Source organism: Gadus chalcogrammus, chromosome 17 (assembly GCF_026213295.1).
Source record: "Gadus chalcogrammus isolate NIFS_2021 chromosome 17, NIFS_Gcha_1.0, whole genome shotgun sequence".
Taxonomy (NCBI): domain Eukaryota; kingdom Metazoa; phylum Chordata; class Actinopteri; order Gadiformes; family Gadidae; genus Gadus; species Gadus chalcogrammus.
This window is the reverse complement of record NC_079428.1, coordinates 14,935,993-14,956,411: the sequence shown is the minus strand read 5'-3', so window position 1 is coordinate 14,956,411 and position 20,419 is coordinate 14,935,993. Positions and strand designations below refer to the sequence as shown.

Sequence of the window (20,419 nt, the reverse complement as noted above, 5' to 3'; positions counted from 1 at the left end):
GGGACACACAGACTCGTTTCAGAACTTACATGCCTTTCTGGAAACTACAGGATGTCAGAACTCCATTTTGACATGCGTTCAGTCCCACATCTCTGCCCTCCAACTGCATTTTCAAAAATACTTCCCAACAACCGATGCAGTGGCACACTACGAATGGCTAACAGACCCCTTCAGTGGAATGACACCTGCTCACCTCAGTGTCGCTGAACAGGAGCAGTTCATTGACGTCACTTCAGACATAGGATTAAAACAGCAGTTTAGGGCCAAGTCACTGCCTGCCTTTTGGGTTGGAGTGGAGAAAGACTATCCGTTGCTGGGTGGAAAGGCTGTGTCCATACTTCTCCCTTTTGCCACTTCTTACCTTTGCGAGGTAGGCTTTTCTGCAGTGGCCTCCATCAAGAACAAATACAGGTCAAGGTTGGACATTGAAAGTGAACTGAGAGTGGCAATCTCAAAGCTGTCACCAAGATTTCAAAAACTTTGTGCAGAAAGGCAAGCACACCCAAGTCACTGAAAAAAACAACTTTTCGGGGTGAGGATTGGGTTAGTATTGTTATATTGTTACTGACCAATTGTTGATGCTTTACTATTAATGGTTTTGGGGTGGGCCAGGGAGGAGATATTGATTTTTTTTTAATTGATTTTTTTTAATATACCGGTATATACATATGTTGCTACAAGGTGAAAAATATTATATGTTCTGGGATGGGTTGTGGGGGTACTGTTTATCATTGACTGTCATGAATAATTTTTTATTGTTTTATAATAAAACTTAAGCCAAAAGGCTATATTTGCATATTTACATGGCTGTCTCTGAAGATTTATATTACATAGTAATAATAACATTATTAAAAATAACAATAATAATAATGGTGATGATTACTACTGCATAATAATAATGATAATAATAATAATAATAACAATAATAATAATAATGATTTTGAACATTATTATTATGCATAGTAACATTATGCACTAAGTTGGGGGGGGGGGGGGGGGGTGCTGTCGCGCGGGGCGGGGGGGTCGCGAAAACAGTCTCAAGTCCAAAGGGGGTCCCCTGAAAAAAAGTTTGGGAACCACTGGCTTAAGTATTCAAGTCCCCTCTTGGCAACTTCTTTAAAAAAAAACACATTTGAAGTTATATTATGACTAAATAACTTAAAACTAAACTCTGTATTATGTTTTGGTATTTTTTAAATGAACAGAAATAGAGGTCCACACTTGGTCGATGAAAACCGATAGTCCTCTGTTGGTAAGGTAAACGTGTGTGTGTGTGTGTGTGTGTGTGTGTGTGTGTGTGTGTGTGTGTGTGTGTGCCTGTGTTGAGAATTAGACCTACGCTCCCTGTCCATGGGGCTGAAACACCTTGTCGAAATGAAGTGAAGCGTGGTCACTTTGCTCTCCGATATTCATTGTGAACGTGATATGTAGGCCTATGTTGTATTTTGGAGAGAGAGTGAGAGAGAGCGAGAGAGCGCGAGCGAGGTATAAAACTCTTTATATGCAGGCCTATTCGGCATATTGTGGCCTAATACGCCTCCTTTTTGAAAAGTCGGACAAACGGACCTTCGGACCAATGGGTTCCGTTTTCGGAACAATGAACCATCGGCATAGTGGCATGTCAATTTAATGGGAAATATTTCGGACCATTGAGACGTCGGAACAATGAGGTGTCGGAATTACGGGCAGACCCCGGAGGAGGACCCGTGGAGTGGAGGAGATACAGGGCATGATTTCAGGGCTGCTGGAATCAGTGTGGGAGCTGACAGACACTACAGGGCTATGTCTGGTGAGCCATGACAGCATGCGCCACGTTTGGGAAGTGCAGCAGAAGCACCTGGAGTGCCTCCCAAAACCCTGCAGGTGTTGCACTTTACACAAAGGTGGGGACACTCCAGAGGGGCGGCAAAGAGCTGGACATCCTTAGGTGTGGTAGGGGTCCTCCTCCCTGGAGAGTTTTCACCGATACCAGTGTGCTTTTATTCCAGGTACATTTGCATCAAGACATGCTGTATTGTATGTCTTTTTTAATGTTGTTTTCTGTTATGACAGAGAATGTGTTCTAATTATTCAAAATAACACAATTACCACTGTCGGGTATTCATATGTATTCACTTTACAATAATGGTTGACATGAAATGAATGAAGAATATGGATGTCTCTTTCACCGTTTAGCTACACCCAGAAGGCTAGGAAGAAAGGAAAGGAATCAGGAGGACCGTGGAGAGCACCGAGGAGGCCGAGTGGCTCTGTTCCTGGACAGCAGGCGGCAGAGAGGTGCTTGACCACAATTTGCTATCATTTTGGTTCAATACAAATCATTGATTAAGAGACAGCACATGTCACTGTGAAAAGTATTTATTAAGTGTTAACTACTTTATTGCAATCCCTATTGACATTGTTACTTTGTTCTTAATGACTTTACATCCTTGTTCACAGTCCAGATCATATCATACTTCTCTCCCACAGACTATACATGACTCACGGCCAAGCAGCCCAGGATCCCGAACACCACAGGGTCAGTGAGTGTGTCTGCCTCAGACTGGCCAAGGAGTTTGAGCAGTCACGCAACAGGCCCAAGGACACGAGGGGGAAAACCCTGCCCATCCCTCAGTCGATTGTGAGCGTCTACAGCCACATTAGACAGCTGCTGGAGGACAGCAGGGTTATCGTGGTCCAGACGGCGCTGGCTCTGGTGCCGGTGAACAACACCACGGTCTCTGCATGGTATGTGTTATTTCATTTACCTTCCCCATACAGCCAAGACAGTATGTAAATATTTAAACTCAAGAAAACCTCCATCTGCATGCTTGTTAGAAAATATGTAATACACAGTATGTAATAACCTTAGGGAGGGAGGATAGGCTTACACATATAAAATAATGAATGTTTGTCTTGTAGGCTGCTTAGGAGGGACAAGAGGAAGGACAGGAACATGCTGCTGCAAGGCAATGTTCTCCCTCAACAGCTGTACCTGGCCAAGGAGCCTCTCCCTCCAATCAACACTCTCCCAACATGCACATCAGGGGCGGAGTGGGGCACTAAAAGCCACCGGGAATTCTCCCCGGCCCGGCCCCGCCCCCCCGCCCCGCCCCCCCCCCAAACCCAGCCAAGTTTGCGCATTTGGGGAAGACTTAACGAAATATGAAATCTGACCACTAGATGGCACTACACTACGCATTTGCACAATAGTGACACAATATTCAAGAGTAGGTTTAAAGCTTTTATTGGTTTTCTATTAATAAACAGATGCTAAAATATAACATAAAAATAAAATAATACAACTATATATAATATTGTACGACAGACCTGGATAAACAACATACATTTGAATAGTAGACATATAGATATTTTTTGACATTTTGAGAAAGGAACTAGGATAGTGCTAAGGCAATAAAACAAGCCATTCAACCACTGGAAAACCAGGCACTATTCAATAAATTTGTAAGGAATAATAGATAGGACCCATAGCACTCGAAAAGGTGCCTGTTTAAGTTTAGAAAAAGTATCGAGAATGCCAACCTATTAAACCTACAGGTAATAAAATAAAATAAGAATAACAGGTACATTGAATACGTTTTTAGAGAACTATTAAAAAAAAATAATAATAGTTTCAGCAAGTTACAATAGATACTTTGGTCAATTAAATTGTATTGAAAACAAAACATCTTGAACAAATTCAACATGTCCTACCTTAAAACATTAGCTGTCGTCTCAGAAGGTCACTGGTCTCTGCAACCTTGTTAATCACCCCATCAGTGTCCAAAGACATGAGGATGCTTTTTTCTGTGGCCATGAGCATAAAGGCTTCCAAGTGCTCCTGGGTGATAGTGCTCCTAAGTCTATTCTTTACAAATTTTAGTGTAGAAAAACTTCTCTCACATGCCACTTGAGTAGTTGATATTGTAAGAAGAAATTTGTAGGCCAGTCCAATTACATGGTAAGAGTTTTTCTCTAAGTTGTATTTTGCCAGGATAAGGTAAACACAAATGGCACAATTCTTACACATAGAAGACTTAACACTGACCAATTCTGGCCCTTCCACTTCGCATGGTTCTTCTTCATCACCACCCTCAGTGCCTTCGGGTGAATCCTCTTTTCCTGAGGTCCGCACATTGTACTCCTCTAGGGGGGACAGCTTTAATCTTTCCCACTGTGTGGCGAGGCTTGACAGCTCAGCCTGTAAGGTACCAGTAGTGGCTCTGGCATCAAATTTGAGTAAGCATTTACTGAGGTTTTGCATTGCAGATCCTGGAAGTCCCTTATCTCTTACGTCAGAAGTTTTTTGGATCCAGGCAGGCAAAATCCGAGCAAAGCTTTCCACTCACAGCAAAGCGCTCATGGATACTTTGGGTGACGGTGTCGATAATGACATTATGAACAGTCACCTCAAAGTCCCGCTCAGCTGCTGTTAATGGCTCATCTTCTGCCAGCTCCCCTGGCATGATCTTCTTTTTCTTTACCCGTTTTTCAGGTAGTGCTACCTTCACCTCCATCTCAGAGTCCTTCTCCTGCAGCTCACCATTGGCCCACCCCACAAACTTCTGCAGCTTCTTTAATGCCACTGAGGTCTCGCACACACCTCTTCAGCCTATCCTCTGTTCCCACTACCAGTCGGTGTGCGGTCAGGAGATCCATCCCGCTTGTCTGAAGGTATTTGGACAGGGGGGATGTGTGCTCAAAAATCCTGAGAAAGATTTGGGCTGTGAGAATTGTCTCAAATTTTAGGAGACCATCCATTTAGCCTTGACTCTAGCACTTGGCTTCATTGTTGGTTCTACTTGAATTGCTAGAAGAGTCAGGACTAAGTCTATATACATGGCACTGTCAGGTCTTCCAAAACACCCGAACACCTTTCTCAGAGCAGCATCTTTAGCCCACCACCGTGTCTGTCCTATTGGAGAGAGTCTTCGGTGCCGATTTTCTGTGCTGGTTTGTTCCCACTTTTTCATTCGTTTGTACGAATCCCTTATGAAAACAGCAATGTCGTTCAGGAGAGAGAAAAGCGAAGCACTTTGAATAACACTGCCTGTTGTGTCCGCTAAAACCAGGTTAAGGACATGTGCATAGCACCAGACATGGATTTGGTTGGGGGACGCCTCCGATAGAAAGGCAGAGAAGCCTTTGTAACTGCCCTGCATATTTGCTGCCCCATCTGTAGCACTCCCTACACAACATGACACATCGAGGTTAAGGGTTGCTAGTGTGTCTTTCAGGAGGTCGAGAAAATACTGCCCAGTAGAGGCCTCACAATCAACCAGAGCGACCAACTTCTCATGGACCACATCTGTGACGTACCTGAGAATCACAGAGCACTGGTCTTTGGTGGTGATGTCTTGAGTGGTGTCAATCTGGACAGAAAACATTTTGGCTTCTCTGACCTCACTGGCAATTGTCTCTCTTATCAGCTGCCTGATCGCTTTGACAACCTTGTTGATAGTGTCTTTTGATAGCAGAGTGACCAATGAACCTCTGCCTCTTGCCCCAGCTTCATGCTGTTTTTTACTTTTTCCAATACATTCCGATAAATGTTGTTGCAGGCAAGGGTCATACCTACTCAGGAGCATGACCATTTCAAGGAGGTTACCGTGGTCTATGCTTTGGTCTTCCAAAGTGTAGGCAGCTTCAAATTCTGAGCCCCGGTAGCTTAGACCCCGTTTTCCTATAACCTTGATAACATTGATGACCCGATCCATCACCTGCCGTTTCTTTCTGACTTGCTCTTGATGCAGGGAGAGCTGATCCCCCCCTAATCTGCTCTCAATGTCCCCATGATGTGCCCTCAATAAGTAAGCCTCTACATAGTCTTAATGTATGAGACTTCTTTCATGCTCCTCAATTCTCTGATGTACATGCTTCCAGGATTGCATGCCTCCACTTACAAAAGGGCCATCATAAGCAGAGGGCTTTGAAAATGCCAGACAAACTGTGCAGAAGAGAGCATGACTTTCTTCACAGTAGGTCAACCACTTGCGAATGAGGTTAGTCAATTTTGGCTTGGGGAAGAAACCAGCACTGCTCTTCATGGTCAGGATGCTGTATGTACCATATGCAATACAAAACACATCTGTTGCTAAATTGTGCTCATGTTTTTGAAACTGCTGAACTCCCAACATTTGCACATTTTTTAATGTGAAGAGGAGTCTATGTGCTCCATATCACCCACAGACAAATGGTATTGTGGAAAACTTGAATGGGACAATTCAGAGTTGAAACTGTAATTAGATAATGATTCAAAATGGATTGTAGAAGATCTTCTACAATATGTGACATTTTGAAAACCATGACTGATGACAATTATTTCCTTGTGCCTATACAGAGCGTTGTGTAAACTAGTTAAGGACAAGCCCAACACATGGGACCGCTATTTGGATGCCGTCATGTTTGGCCTAAGAACAAAGGCGCACCTCACCACCAGGTTCTCCCCTTTTTTTTTAATGTTCGGTATGGAGGCACGTTACCCATGCGAAGTGGCACGGTATGGCATGATGGGTCTAACTTATGCCAAGTAATTTGAGCAATCCAATTCCATTCTTAATCGTTGTTTATTTTTCTATTGGAAAGGTGGCCCATTTCACTCGCATTTGCGAGTGAATATTTCGGCGTGCGAACGAGAAAAACAAAACAGGAGCACGCGTGCGAGTGACTTCTCCACAGCGCACTATACTGTGCGTTCACACCAAACGCGAAGGGGTGAAACGATTCCATACAAAGCAGCGATTCCATTTGCAGCGCAACACTTTTGCCCGGCACGGGCGAGCGCGTTCACGTGGATTTCAGGTGGATTTGCAGCACGCCGCTTTTGCTCGAGTTGAAATATTTAAACTTTGCCGCGACATTCGCGTGGCCACTGAGTGACGTGCGTAACGTAACAGCCAATTCGTTTTCAACGGGCCAACCATTCCCTGCAGTGCAGTCTGGGGTGCACCGCAGAATGGAGGAGAAAGTGATTGTTGCCGTTTGCGACTCCCCGAGCTCTATATAGAATAGTATATAATATAATATAATTGTATATTGTGTGTATATATAATTTCACGGCCAAAAGCTCTGTGCGCCTCCGGATGGGCGTAGCGCGGGAGGCGCTACGGGAGGGTTTAGCGGGGTTTGTTTACCTACGTTGCTATGGTTACCAGTCTTGTGTGTTCCACGGTTTAATAGGTATCTAAATTGCTGTCTAATCAATACTTCATTCAATGCCTCTTCCGTGGTCATTACAATATTATGAATAGACTGCGTGGAGAAAGTTAATGCCGTTACTGTAGTCGATAAAGTCTACAAATTCAACCCCCGACTGGTTGAAGGATTTCGGGTGGCTAGTTTATGATGCTAAGAACATGAAAATATTCTGTACATTTTGTAAGGGAGCCCCATCGGCAATGGCAAGCTCCTCTCTGTTTATAACGGGGAACCCTCATCTGAAACGCGAAGCTGTGGTGAAACACATCGAGTCCACTAGGCATTCTCGCTGTCCCGATTTCTATATAAAATCTAACCCAGCCCAATAACCCTGGTACGGTGGAAGCCGAAATTGGTGCTGTTTTGTGTAGCCTAAATGTTATCTTTTCTATTTATTTGTCTTAATTTTGCTTTAGTAAGTTGTCGCTGTTGGCGTGTGCAATTTCTGCACGCTAATAAATGTTCTAAACAAAAACCTATTGTGCCCCCATTTTTTTTCCCTGTGCTCCTAAATTTTTTAACTTAGGGGCACGAGTGCTCCTGAAAAAAAAAGTTAGTGTAGAGCCCTGCCCTGAAGGAACAATTGGATGCCATGGTTCAGCTGAACGTCCTGAGAAAGCAGGACAAAAGGCAGAAAATTACAAGCAGGTCTGCCTTCGCTGGTGGCCAGGTGGTTCTCAGGAAGAACATACACATGCAGCAGAGGAAGGGGGGAAACTGGAGCGCACCTGGCTGGGACCATACACTATCACCAAATTGGAAAACAAAAGTGCAGACTTGCGGGATGACAAAGGAAGACAACATCCAAAAATTAACACAGACCACCTCAAACCCTTCACAGAGCCCATCCCTCGAATCCCTCACAGGGTTCCAGCAACTCCACCTGAAAAAAACTCTCATTGACACTATCCCCTCAGCAGATTCACCTTTACCAGCCCCTCTTGATCTCTCCCATCACCCCACTGCCTGCCAATCACCACCTGCTCCATCCTCTCTCCAATTCCCTTCACCCATACAGTCTCTGGCCACCAGCAGCACACTGGACCCAGTAATCCCAGAGGATGACGTTGTGAGCAGCCATAAGTGATACATACCCGACAATGGCCTTTATTTAAAAACGCTTTTTGTTAAGGTTCCTTTGTGTTACAGGCATCATGGACGCATGGAATGGCAATAAAAGCCATGTTATACTGTCCAGAGTTGGGGCCTACAAGGTATTTTACCAAGACGTCTTCCAGATGGGCCCTGGACAAGAGTTGGAGAGTGAGGTGCATATTCTTTGATTTTCAAAAGGCATTATGGCTTCACCTACAAAGTATTAATCCTTTTTAATGTTGATGTAGGTAATAAATTCATTTCTTAGCTTAATGGTGAGGCAGCATGGGGCATCAAACGCCTACCACGTGGACACATTTGCCATGACCGCCATGTGGCAGAAAATAAATCCAAAACTGAAGGTGTGCTGAAACAATTTGTTGGTGGTGCTGGTCACAGCTCTAGGATTGAAAGCAGAGGGTTTATTTGTTCACAGTGCTGCAAGTGCAAGCCACCAGTTATCACACAGTTGATGTTGAGGGTTATTTGGGTGAAAAGATGTGCTTAATGATGACAGATGTAGAGGCTATAATTAGCCTATGAAAGTCATTATTTGTGATGCGTTTCTCAGCTGGATGCCTCTGCCTATAAATGCATTCTAGGCATTGTGAATGACTGCCACCATTGGTTTCTTGTTGTAAGTATGTGACAAAGAAAGGAGTTCCCAGGAATTTTCCCTAGATCAAGGCAATATATCTTTAATATATAATATTTTTTTCCAAGGCAATATATCCCAATTACAATTAGAGCATTTAGCAGACGCTTTTATCCAAAGCGACTAACATCGGTTAATACACACATTGACACACCAACGGCAGAGTCAACCATGAAAGGCGACAGCCAGCTCGTCAGAAGCAGTAAGGGTTAAGTGTCTTGCTCAGGGACACATCAACACTCAGCTAGGAGGAACTGGGGATCGAACTAGCAACCATTCGGTTACAAGACAACTGCCCTACCTCCTGAGCTAAGCTGACCCAACAAAGGGTCCACCTAAAAAATGTTTCGAGACAAGGTAAACTAGCCTATTTTTCCTACACCAGTGACATTTGGTCACATTGTTGTTCATCTGTAACTGAATTGTTTACCAGTAACAACTTAACTAACTCTTCTTTAGAGCCCCGATGAGAAAACTCTGTGTCAATGTCTCAAGATGGACATGTGACACTGTGGCTCATCCACTCCAAGGGGACACTTGCAGAGTGTTTCCTTTAAAAGTAGGACTAGAGAGCGTATACACTGGAGCCAGGAACGAGTAACTACCACGGTATCTCGAAGTACGATCTGGCGATGACTGCAGGGAAACCAGGTGTATTTGAAGGGGAGTTGATGAGTCGATGCAGGCCAGGCAGAGGTGTAGCCATGGTTTCAACATTGGGGGGGACAAATGCCTGGGGGCGGGGTCCGGCCCCCCCCAGGCAAAGATTTTGAACATGCATTAATCTGGTGCACTCTGAGAGCAAAATCTCAATACCTAGCACCTAATTTTGAAGACCTGTTTAGGGATGGATGTTTAAAACACTTTAATACTGGATGTGACCAAGCAGTGTGGGAGTGTGGAAGACTTGAAATTAGGAAAAGGTTGACACACATATACTTCAGAGCTCTGTTTTCCTTTACTTTTTAAATTAAATATAACATTTTGCGCTCCTCAATATTTCAACCAATCCAGTTATTTTTTTCCACATTACATTCATTGATGTTTTTTGTACAAAACACACAAACAAACACCTACACCACCACAACAAGGACACAAAATCCAGCCAGTTCTTACTTCCATTAAATTTTTTATTGCATAACCATCACATTTGCCAATGTTGAGTAAAACCCACCCAGGTGCATCTATCTCATGGACCTAAATAGAAGTCACAGCAAAACTTTTGTTATCCCTCAGAAAACATAGATTTTCTGATATTTTCAACCACTTGTTTAATAAGTACATAGATGAGTTTCACGAGAGAGCGCACTGAGCTAATCTCATGGTGAAACCATTAGCCGTATTGATTGATGCACTGTTAAAGAATTAGACATGTCAAGGACATAACCTAAATGTTTTCTGATTAGTTATGGATTAATCTATGAATACATACATTATACAATGTTTTGTAACTTTGAATGAGACTTGACTTAATAATTATTATATTGCTATATTCGCAACTGCAACGCTGCTGTGTAAAGTTGTGTGTCAAGTATCTAATCCGATATCATGTTTTTTAATTTGAATCGATTAGTATCTGAGTATACATTTTTTTGACCACCCTACACTATATACATGTGTGCTAACAGGATTCTGCTTGAAGGTCATGATTCGGTCTTAACCTTTCATATTTACTCCTCTCTTAGGCGACTCATCTCTATGCCACCACTAGATTGACAAACTCTCCCTGTGCTTTCATCCTCCAAACTTTCTGTCTCTCCCGCTGGCAGAGGAAACATGGAAGGAATAATATCACAGATATCAGCAAACTATTTACCAGTAGACTACTGATACACACTATAGACATCAGTGCCACTGCCAACAGAATTCTGCTCTAATGTCACAATTCGGTTTAAACCATTAATATTTACTCTTTGACAATTATTTTGCAAACGCTTTTATCCAAAGTAACTTACAAATTGCATTGAACATAGGAAAAGCCAAGGCTCTACTAGTTTCCAGAACTCCTCTCTTAGGCTACTCACCTCTATGTCACTAACAGATTGACACACACTGCTTTCATCCTCCAAACGTTCTTGCTCTCTGTGCTTCACTCTCTTTATTCTGAGCACACCAAAGTGAACATGCCACAGGGAAGAAATATTATCAGATAACAAGTACTGTTCCTTTCTCAGATAGTCGACAAACCACTTTTGATCTGAATGACAATAATACTATGACTAGTTTTTTGTAGTCTATTAACTCTACTGTACTGTGATGTTACAACTGATAGGTTAACACTTCTCATTTTCTCACCCCTCTTTACTTACTTTGCTTCTTTTCTGAGACGAGGCAAAACATTGCCGAATGTCTCTGCAACCCTCTTGCTTCCTCTTGCTCATGACGACTGTGAAATAACACAAGCAGCACTAACATCATGAGAGACAAGTTAAAACTTCACGCAGGCTTGTTGTTACAATGTACAACATTGATAGTTCCTAAAATGGAGTGCTGAGAATGGGTGTTCACTTCGTAGGCCTACAGTGCATGTGAAAGATTTACCCATGGTGACATACACAAGTTTGTGTGCGACACAGAGCCAATTTTGAGGCAGGCCTGGCTAACATGAGATTCTACTATCATCCTTACCTCCCTTCTCCTACTCCCAATCCCTTGCTCTTCTCCTCTCTTTCGCTCTCCATACCTCCAAGCCTAGTTACCCTAAACAGCAAAGGTTGCTAATGCATATTTGTTACAGCTTGCCAACACCTTTACTGTCACTGGCATTTGTTAATTTCTGAATCAGGCCTCTCTCTCCGTCTCTCTCGCTCTCTCTCTCACACTAAGCAGCACCAAATACAATCTTGACAACTTTTGTAGTGCTGTGTGTAGTGTAGCCACACGTTTGCCCCTTCTGAAGTTGAACACGCAGTTCATTTCCTTTCCTAGCTCCTCCGTTGGTAGCTTAGCCATGTCAAGTCACGTTGTCAACATCAACATGGATACATGGAGCAGAACATAGTGGGTCATATGTCCGATACTTTTTGGAAACGTTTTCTTCATAAAACGTGCCAGACAGATTTTGTATACATTTTATTCCTTAGTATTAGCTACATGGGTATGCCGTCTTTCAGAACCATTCATTAACTGCACTAAAGAGAGAAAAACAAGTGCATCCTTCTGAAAATGCACTTCCGAATGCATCTCTGTCCCCAGCACATTTAAAACCAAACTGCCCATGCATTTAGATCTAATGGGGAACATTTCGGAACATTGAGACGTCGGCATAATGAGGCGTTGGAATTACGGAATGGGGCCGGGGCCAACGTCATCTAGCTGGCTTATTACATAGGTAACACATAGCTAATGATGCTGCTCGCTAGAGAAGCGACAACAACCCACGAAATTTGAGAGACTATCAAAAGCTTCATAACTTACGTGTGTTTTCGATCGTAACACGCCACTCATTTGCTGTTGTTGATGTTTTTGATTCCGTGGTCATGTAAAAAAGACGGTTGATGACCAATGCAATCGAGTGACAAGTCACCGTCACCGAGCCGCACGTGCAGGGACGAATCAAATCATGGACCTATCCCATTGGCTAGCTAGCCCGAACTGCCATATTCTCATTGGCTGTAAGAGCTGTAGATGGTGTCGGATTGAGTTATTTAGGGTGTGCGGCGCGCACTATGTGCAGAGATGCGTTCAGGGAACGGAGTGTACTTCAGGGAAAACCTAAGTTTTCTGCCCATATAAATATTGAATTGCTATATCCCTATTCCCAGCGATTTATTGGGGGGGACATTTTGGGCATATCTGAACATTGGGGGGGACTTGTACCCCCCAATGTATATCGCCGCTACGCCTATGAGGCCAGGTGTGAGCAGTTGAGTGGCAGGCAAAGCACAGAGACAGACAGGGGGTGTGGCCAACACAGGGGGAGAATACACAGCACCACAACAGTGGCCATGACAGTGGAGCCCCTATGAACCTGCACATATTTATGTCAGCCTAAAGGTACGGCCACACCAAATGCGTTACTCGCGTTTGGGGCGTCGAAAATCTGCGCGTAGACGCGTTACACGCGTTGAAGCATCGCGTTAGGGGCGTTAGACGCGGCAGACGCACGTAATTACGCACGTAAACGCAGTAACCCGGAGTTCAATTTTTTTTACTTTCAACGCTCCAACGCGGGATGCTTAGCAGCGATAGCCAATCAGCGTGGAGCTTGACCCGACGTCACTGGCAGAGAGTAGTGACGCTTGCACAGAAGCATATGGCGGACATCTTTCTTTATTCTGGGTGGAAATAGTAACATAGTTACGCCATTAAATGCGTTTATGTAAACATTTTTAGCGAGAAATGTGCATTTTACTTTCATAATGTTCGCTCTGTGAATGTGGGGATGTTTGGTTTGATAGTTATGAAGAAGAGGGAACGCTCCGTTCACTTGCATGGACAGTCTCTGGTTGCTAAGCAACCTCAACGTCTTGGCGGACTTTATCTCTGCTGATCAACACTACGAATGCTGGAAACACACCAGACACACCATGTGAAGTTATTTAACCAGATTATTGTAATTTATATCCGAGATTATTTAATCTTACCCGATCTAAGCTCTATCATGCACCCAAACACGGCAGCGGTGTTTGGGTTTAAATCCAGCGCAGCCACAGGCGCGTTAGGCGAGTTGAACCATTTTTGTGACACACAAGTTAGGCGCGTTACACACGTTATCAAACGCGACTAACGCGTTTGGTGTGGCCTACCATTATGCTACCTCTTTTTTACCCGATTGCGTGTGATGCCTGTCTGAGGTGGTTTCCCACAGGGTGGGCGATGGGCCGTAGCGATGTGCAAAGCCCTGAGCAAATCATTGTCATTAATGTAGAAGAAAAAGCAATGTAGACAACGGCGGCCGCCCATTGGCTCGGAGTCTACACTTGTCTAAACTTGCCGGCCGCTCATTGGCCAGGAGTCTACACTCTCCTCCGAAGTTTAGACAATGGCGGCCTCCCATTGGCGCGGAGTCTACAGTTCCCTAGAGCCCTCCCCCTCCCCGACGTTAGCACTTGACGCTCTCCGAGCGAGTTCAGCCGAATGGAAAAAGGTAAAAAGTCACCGCCGTTTCACCCGGTAAGAGTCGCATTCCCACTAATATTACTAACTAATATGTTCGGCTTGTGCTTCTCGTTCCCACCGAGTGCTTTTCATTCATCATATTTGTCGTACCTAGCTTATTAATGTATTTTTGCCCCTTTTTTCTTCCCACTCACTGCGGCGGCTACTTTGCCCTAATACAACCAGCCTTGTTTGCTTCATGTCAACAACTTAGCCATACAAAACTATGTTTTTTAATGTAGGTTTATTAAATTACTTTTTCCGTGAATGAGCTTGTTTATCTTTGGGTTTATTCATATGTTAATGTGCTGCCGACGGCCATTCGGCCTCATTTACATAGCCAAACTCTGAGTCCGCCAGCAAGCGAAGTTTGGCCTACTCTCGAGACATTATGCTTAGTTACTGTTAAAAAGTATATCTATAAATGTAGGTTGAAAGTGTCCCCGTTAATGTACTACTATCGTACATTGATTCAACGTTACGGTCGATCCGCAAATCAGTGCCCCGACACCGGCCAACCCTGTCCGTTCAAATTTGACCCATATTTGTCATTCATTTCTCTTATAAAGCTATCATACCTACCTTGACTTAAACTTGCCAATATTACATCAATATGTAGCCCACTCGTATATTTATGAATCAGAAGTCGACATAGCCATAGCAGCCCTCAAAAAAAGGCCAAGAAAAAACACTAAAGTCCCCCTAGTGTTGTGGTTGTTGCGCCAATGAATGTAAAGAAAAACATGGGCTACATTTTGACGTTGATATTTCGTTTCTATGAACTTTAATAGGCAACACATTAGCTGTATTTGAGGATGGATTCCGAAGCAGCGACCCATTCAGCAGGTTAGTTTATAACATGCATGTTTTGTCTGTATGGTTATAACATGCATACTTCCATTGTCTATACGTTATGTATAGCCAGCAGAATAAACTGCCCAGTGCGTGAAAACACTTGTTATGTTATTATGTCATCATTTACAAATATAGTATGAAATGAATGCCTGGGGAAAAAGTCCCAAAACACTTTGGTGAATATTTTTTCAGGTACAGCCAGCAGCAGCAGACCGTCTGCGGACCCATTGCTGCCCGTGCTGCCCATTCTGGACCCCACTGTGCCCCTGGACAGGCAGCAATGTGTCCTGAGGGCAACCAAAGAGGCCAGGGCCTTTCACAGGCCCAAAGGCTTCCAAGCCAGCGCCGGTCCCAAGGACCTTCAGACGGCTTGTGATGAAGGTAATAAATCTGAATTATTATCCCAGTAGCACGATGGGCATATGAACCATACATATCACTTTACACCTGACCTGACCTGTGTGCTAGAGCTTATAAACTGAATTAGTTAAGAATAACCATTCCAATGTCTTACTCTTCAGCAAAAAGGAGATGCCGGCTCGTCACTACTACCAGGCCCTCAAGGAAGCTCTACCTTGGCCAGCTGGTTATTCCCTTTGGGAAATATGCTGGCCAAAGCTTCATGTGGCTGGTAGCGAATGATGTGGGCTACTTAAAATAGTGAGTATATTTCACTACAGAGAATCACATTAAGTCGTTATTTCTTACTTTAACGTCATGTTCTGTGTGTTTCAGTCTGCTTGACCGCCATATTGCAGAGAGCCAGGACCCGGGCAGGACAGGAGGAACCAGGGAGAATGACTGGGTGAAGGACTGTCTCCTCCGTTATGTGGAGTTTTTCCCCTCAGTCTCCTGCCACCTGGAGAAAAATGTGGACAGGGCCATTTATGGACAGGGTCGCTTTAAGTCCTTCACCTTTCAGGAGATGTGGCAGTGGTACAGCCTGCACAAGTGCCTTAATGCCGACCCTCAAGCTGGCAGTGCCCAAGAGAGGAAGATGGCAGAGGAGGCTTTCTCTTCTGTTCGCCAGTGGCTTGGAATGAAGGAGGAGGACATCAGCTCCAAGTCACTGAAGTGCTTCAGGAGATTTATTCTCGACAAAGAGAAACAGGTAGGTTGAGGTGTTACTCAAAAGCAGAATGCAGTTCATAAGACAAAACTACTTCACTGTACTTTAACTGTAATTTGTGTAACTCTCCTCAGAAAGCCCCTACTGCAGCTGTACCATCTTCGTCCTTGTCTGGTCCTGTCCCATCTGAAACAGTGGTTCCTCCGTCGGCATCAGTGGTTCCTCCGTCAGCGTCAGCGTCTGCTTCAGTGGCCCCTCCGACAGCAACATCCCTGTCACCTTGGCAGGAGGATACATTGTTTTCAGAGGCTCTCGCCACTTTTGAAGGACAAGGTAAATCAGTTTTTTATTTTATCGATGGCATTCACAGATCAACATTAAGCTCATATAACTGTACATATATTGAATATAAAACTTTAAATCAGTTTAAAATAAAACAGGTTAAAAGGCACACTTTTCAGGATTATTCTTTATTTCTGTTTCAACCCAATATGATCCTTGTGGCTTCCTAAGCCCTTGTCCTCATTTTCTTCCAGCTGACACTGCCATGGCCCCTCCACCAGACCCTCCACAGCAGCCACAGACAGACCCCGTTCCACCATCGCAGGTACAGACATAGTTCATAGATAGGTCTCACTGACATACAGGTTTATAGTTATACACTTACTCACTTCCATATATGTTTATACTAATACACTTACTTTTTTGAAGGAACCTCCATCTGGTCCTCGTAAGAGGACGTCAAAGTCTGCAGCACTGCCACAGCCACAGCCAATAGTTTCTGCCACTGCTTGACACAGCCACTGTCAAGCAGCCTGAGGTAATACCTGTACAATACAGCTAAATACTGTTTGATATGTTAATGCAGCAAGAAAAGCGTTACATTCAGAGCACTCAGTGACTGGTACATGACGGTTTTGTCTTTGTTCTTCCACCAGGTGTCATTTGAGGGCTGGCACAAACAGTGGGAGTCCGGCCCTCAAGGTCTCCCCAGTGCTGACGTCAAGTGGCTGAAGGAGGACGCTGACAGGGGGCTCTTTAAGAACCTCACCATCGCTCGCAGGAAAATTCTGAAGGATGATCGCATGTGGTTCCATCCACCAGAAATTCCTGGAGTGGTGGTGGGGGGAGGAGTGCCCTCTGCAGACGCTTTTTTTTAGAAGCCGTGTCTTCTTTTGGAGGCCTGTGGGAGTGTGGGGCTACAGCCTTCGCTGTCCCAGGTCAGGATGCCCCGGGGAAAAAGCAGCCTTTCTGTACCGCTGTGGGTATGGAAACACAGTGAGGCATATCTGTGACATGACTGGCTGGTACAGCATGCTCACAGAGCTCCTGGCCTGCAACGCGTGCAGGAAGGCTGCAAAGGGCTCTCAGGAGCATTCAATTGGTCGCTTCCTGGCGTGGGATGCTGCTATTTTGAAGCAGCTGACTCCAGCACACCAAGCTGTGTTCCATGCGATCCTAACACCAAGGTGAGAGTCTCTTGTTATTTCACAATATTTTGAATCTTAAACAGTTTTACTACAGAGCAAAGTTCCACTGGCGTTACATGATTGTGCTGTAATTTCAGACGCGGTGTGGACAAGCAAGTTGTCCGCCTGATGAGGGATCGGACTGAGGGCAACACCATGGTTAAGGTGTGGAGGCAGGTCCAGGAGGGTCACTGTGAGGAGTACCTGCAGAGAAAGGACCTCTACACCACCCTTCTCTGTCAGCTCAGCAGACCTGGGAGCATCATGAGTAAGTCAGATTAGTTATTTGTTTTTTTCACACACACACACACACACACACACACTCTGTATAATATAACGATCCACTTCTCTGCCTCCAGGTGCTCTGGGCCATCAATACCAGAAGCCGCTGACGCGCAGGGAGCTGCCGTCACCGAGGCTTCTGAGAAAAGCCTACCTAATCTATGAGGCAGAACACATTGAGGACTACCGGACACAAATCATGTCCACGTTCGGGAAAGTCCTCAAGTATGACTCCACCAGGAAGGTAAATTTAACACAGTGTAAAATGTTTCATTTAACAAGTGTCTCAATGTGCATAATTTAATAATCAATACTTCAATAACTGTATGAGCCAAAGACTGACTAGTTATTGTACTTATGTTTGTAGTATTGCATTTGTTATATTAATAACAGCATTATGTACACATTTAAAGTAGTGGCATATGAGTTTTGAAATATTGTTAGTGCAGATGATAAGATAATTCTAGATAAATGATTAATGGAAGGGAGGCAGCTATTGAAAAAGCAGTTTGAATACACCCCTCTGAGTTATTTTTTAATACTTTATTCTATACCAAATGTCTGACTCCCTTTTCTTTGTGTTTTATCTGTCATCAGATCTGCAAGAAGCTTTCAGGTCACGGAAGAGGCACTGCAGAGTGGTGCACCAACGTGGCCAACGAGCTGGGGCAGGTCCTCATGTCGGTGTTCATCTGCGAGGAGTCTCTTCCGTGCCTGAAGCCCATGGCTGACGGCCTCATGGAGCGCTACAGGAGAGCAGGAGAGGGCCCTCCTGAGCTGATGTATGTGGACTGTGGCTGCTGCAGAGTGCATGGTGTCTCCTCTTTGGAGCATCTCTTCAGCGACTGGGCGAACAGTGGAATGATGGTGCGGCTGGACATCTTCCACTGGATAAAGCGCTTCGATGCGGCCGTCCGGACAGACCACCATCCTAAATATGCACTGTTTAAGTCTGCGCTCTCTGCAGCTGTCTTCACCTACAATAAGGATGACATGGCGCTGCTCATCCAGGCCATACGTGCAGGAAACACGACCAGGTATGCCTCACTGACTGATGCGGAGATGATTGAAATCTACTTCAGCGAAGAAGATCTCCGCCACTTTGTCAGGAGGATCACGTTGGGAGCCCAGGAGTCCTTCCTCCGTGTGCAGACAGCCATCAACAGCCTGAAGGGAGCAGCTGGGCTGGATGAGAACCAGGCCCCTCTGTTTAAGGACGCTGCAGCCATCGACCGGGTCTGGGAGAACCAGCAGAAGCACCTGGAGTGCATTCAGGATCCCCCAGGGAGAGACATGTACACTGTCATGAAGGTCGTCACCCGCAACAGTGTGCGCATGCCATACTATACCACCGTGAGAGGAAGCAACAGCCTGGAGGGGATCCACTTCTTCCTGCCCTGGATGCTCCCAGGGCCCCACTGTGCTGCCGTCCCCTTCCAGGTATACCTCCTCAGTGGCATCGCACGCTGGAACTCTGACCGGGAGTCAGGCAGCGTTAAAGGCCAGAAGGGCAGAAAAAATCTAGTGTACATGTCTCCCCTGATAGATCGGCTTAACAAGCGGTGCCAAGACCTGTTTGGCGAGGTGGAGGAGATCAACTTCAGGCCTCCAGTTCCTGCTGGTGAGGAGCGCATTGGGCTGAAGTACCTCTTTGCCCAATCTTCCCAGCCCTTCAGCGCTTCTGAGCATTACGCTCAAACCAGAGAAACGCTTCAGATGGTGGAGGATGAAGACGATGAAGAGGAGGTTGCTGCCGACACAGAGGAGTCCACGGAAGATGATGTGGGCTACGCCACAAACGCTGAGAGCGACGACCTGGCTCCGCTGAAGAGGAATCTGGTTCTCACAGACCAGGTGGTGTTGGGCAAAATAACCTGCTGAGCACATATAAATATAGCTAACTCCCACCCTAGCTTGAGGAGAACAACACATGGCAGTCACGTTACAATATAGTCAGCTTTTAACACATAACACATACTTGATAACATAGTCAGGTGAAGGCCAGAGCCAAGGCCCCATTTCCCAAGCAGGCAAATGGTAGACACTAACGGGAGAGCCACATTAATTCATCACACAAGAGATACTTCGAGCACACAAGAGATACTTCGAGAACAAAGGAGACACTGAGGAGCTCTTCCCCGTTAGTAGGAACACAAGAAGATACACTTGCATACACCAGGGCCTAGGAGCCAAGGTCAAGCAAAAACACACAGAACCACACACACCTCATCGAGAGGAGGATACAGTATAAAACTGTATCACACAGGGACTCATGACCCTTTTTCTTCTGAAGCAGACCTTCCACGGAGGCGAAGCTCTGGACGAACCATCAGCGCTGATTAGGGACTTAGACATATTCGATCTCTCACGCTTTATGACTCTGTATAACCGTTGCCACTTTACTTAATAAATCCAAGGTCCTCGTGCCGACAGACTTTATTACCTCTCCGTCTCATTTCATCTGGTCCAGTAACTAGACAGACCGTTTTTCCCAACAGTGGTGGCTTCGGAGCACGACCCGTGTGTGGAGGATGTGTGCGGCCCCAATCATCTCCCTGGGTACCAGCATGTGGAAGAGCTGAGCAGCATTCTCGTTGAAATTGCGTTGGAGGAGGGAAAGCTTGCTCTTAGTGACTCTTCAAGAGAGAGAGTAGTCAGCGCCTGGAACAAGCTTGACCTCCACGACCGCAGCATCCAACAATTTCACAGCCTCTACTC

At 45.0% G+C, this 20,419-nt stretch overlaps 2 protein-coding genes across 2 annotated transcripts; both read left to right on the top strand.

The window, feature by feature from the left end:
• The first annotated feature begins 11,505 nt into the window (after positions 1-11,505).
• LOC130370301 (uncharacterized) lies at positions 11,506-17,119 on the top strand. The gene is made up of 8 exons (XM_056576030.1): positions 11,506-14,041; positions 14,818-14,872; positions 15,074-15,262; positions 15,403-15,541; positions 15,617-15,992; positions 16,085-16,283; positions 16,487-16,557; positions 16,889-17,119. The coding sequence occupies exons 2-8, from the start codon at positions 14,842-14,844 to the stop codon at positions 17,108-17,110; spliced, it is 1,227 nt and encodes a 408-aa protein (XP_056432005.1). The 5' UTR covers positions 11,506-14,041; positions 14,818-14,841; the 3' UTR covers positions 17,111-17,119.
• A 127-nt stretch (positions 17,120-17,246) lies between these two features.
• On the top strand, positions 17,247-20,179 carry LOC130370300 (uncharacterized). Its single transcript, XM_056576029.1, has 4 exons — positions 17,247-17,419; positions 17,518-17,687; positions 17,779-17,945; positions 18,299-20,179. Exons 1-4 carry the CDS (start codon positions 17,247-17,249, stop codon positions 19,580-19,582), a joined length of 1,794 nt encoding a protein of 597 aa, XP_056432004.1. The 3' UTR covers positions 19,583-20,179.
• Positions 20,180-20,419: the final 240 nt, after the last annotated feature.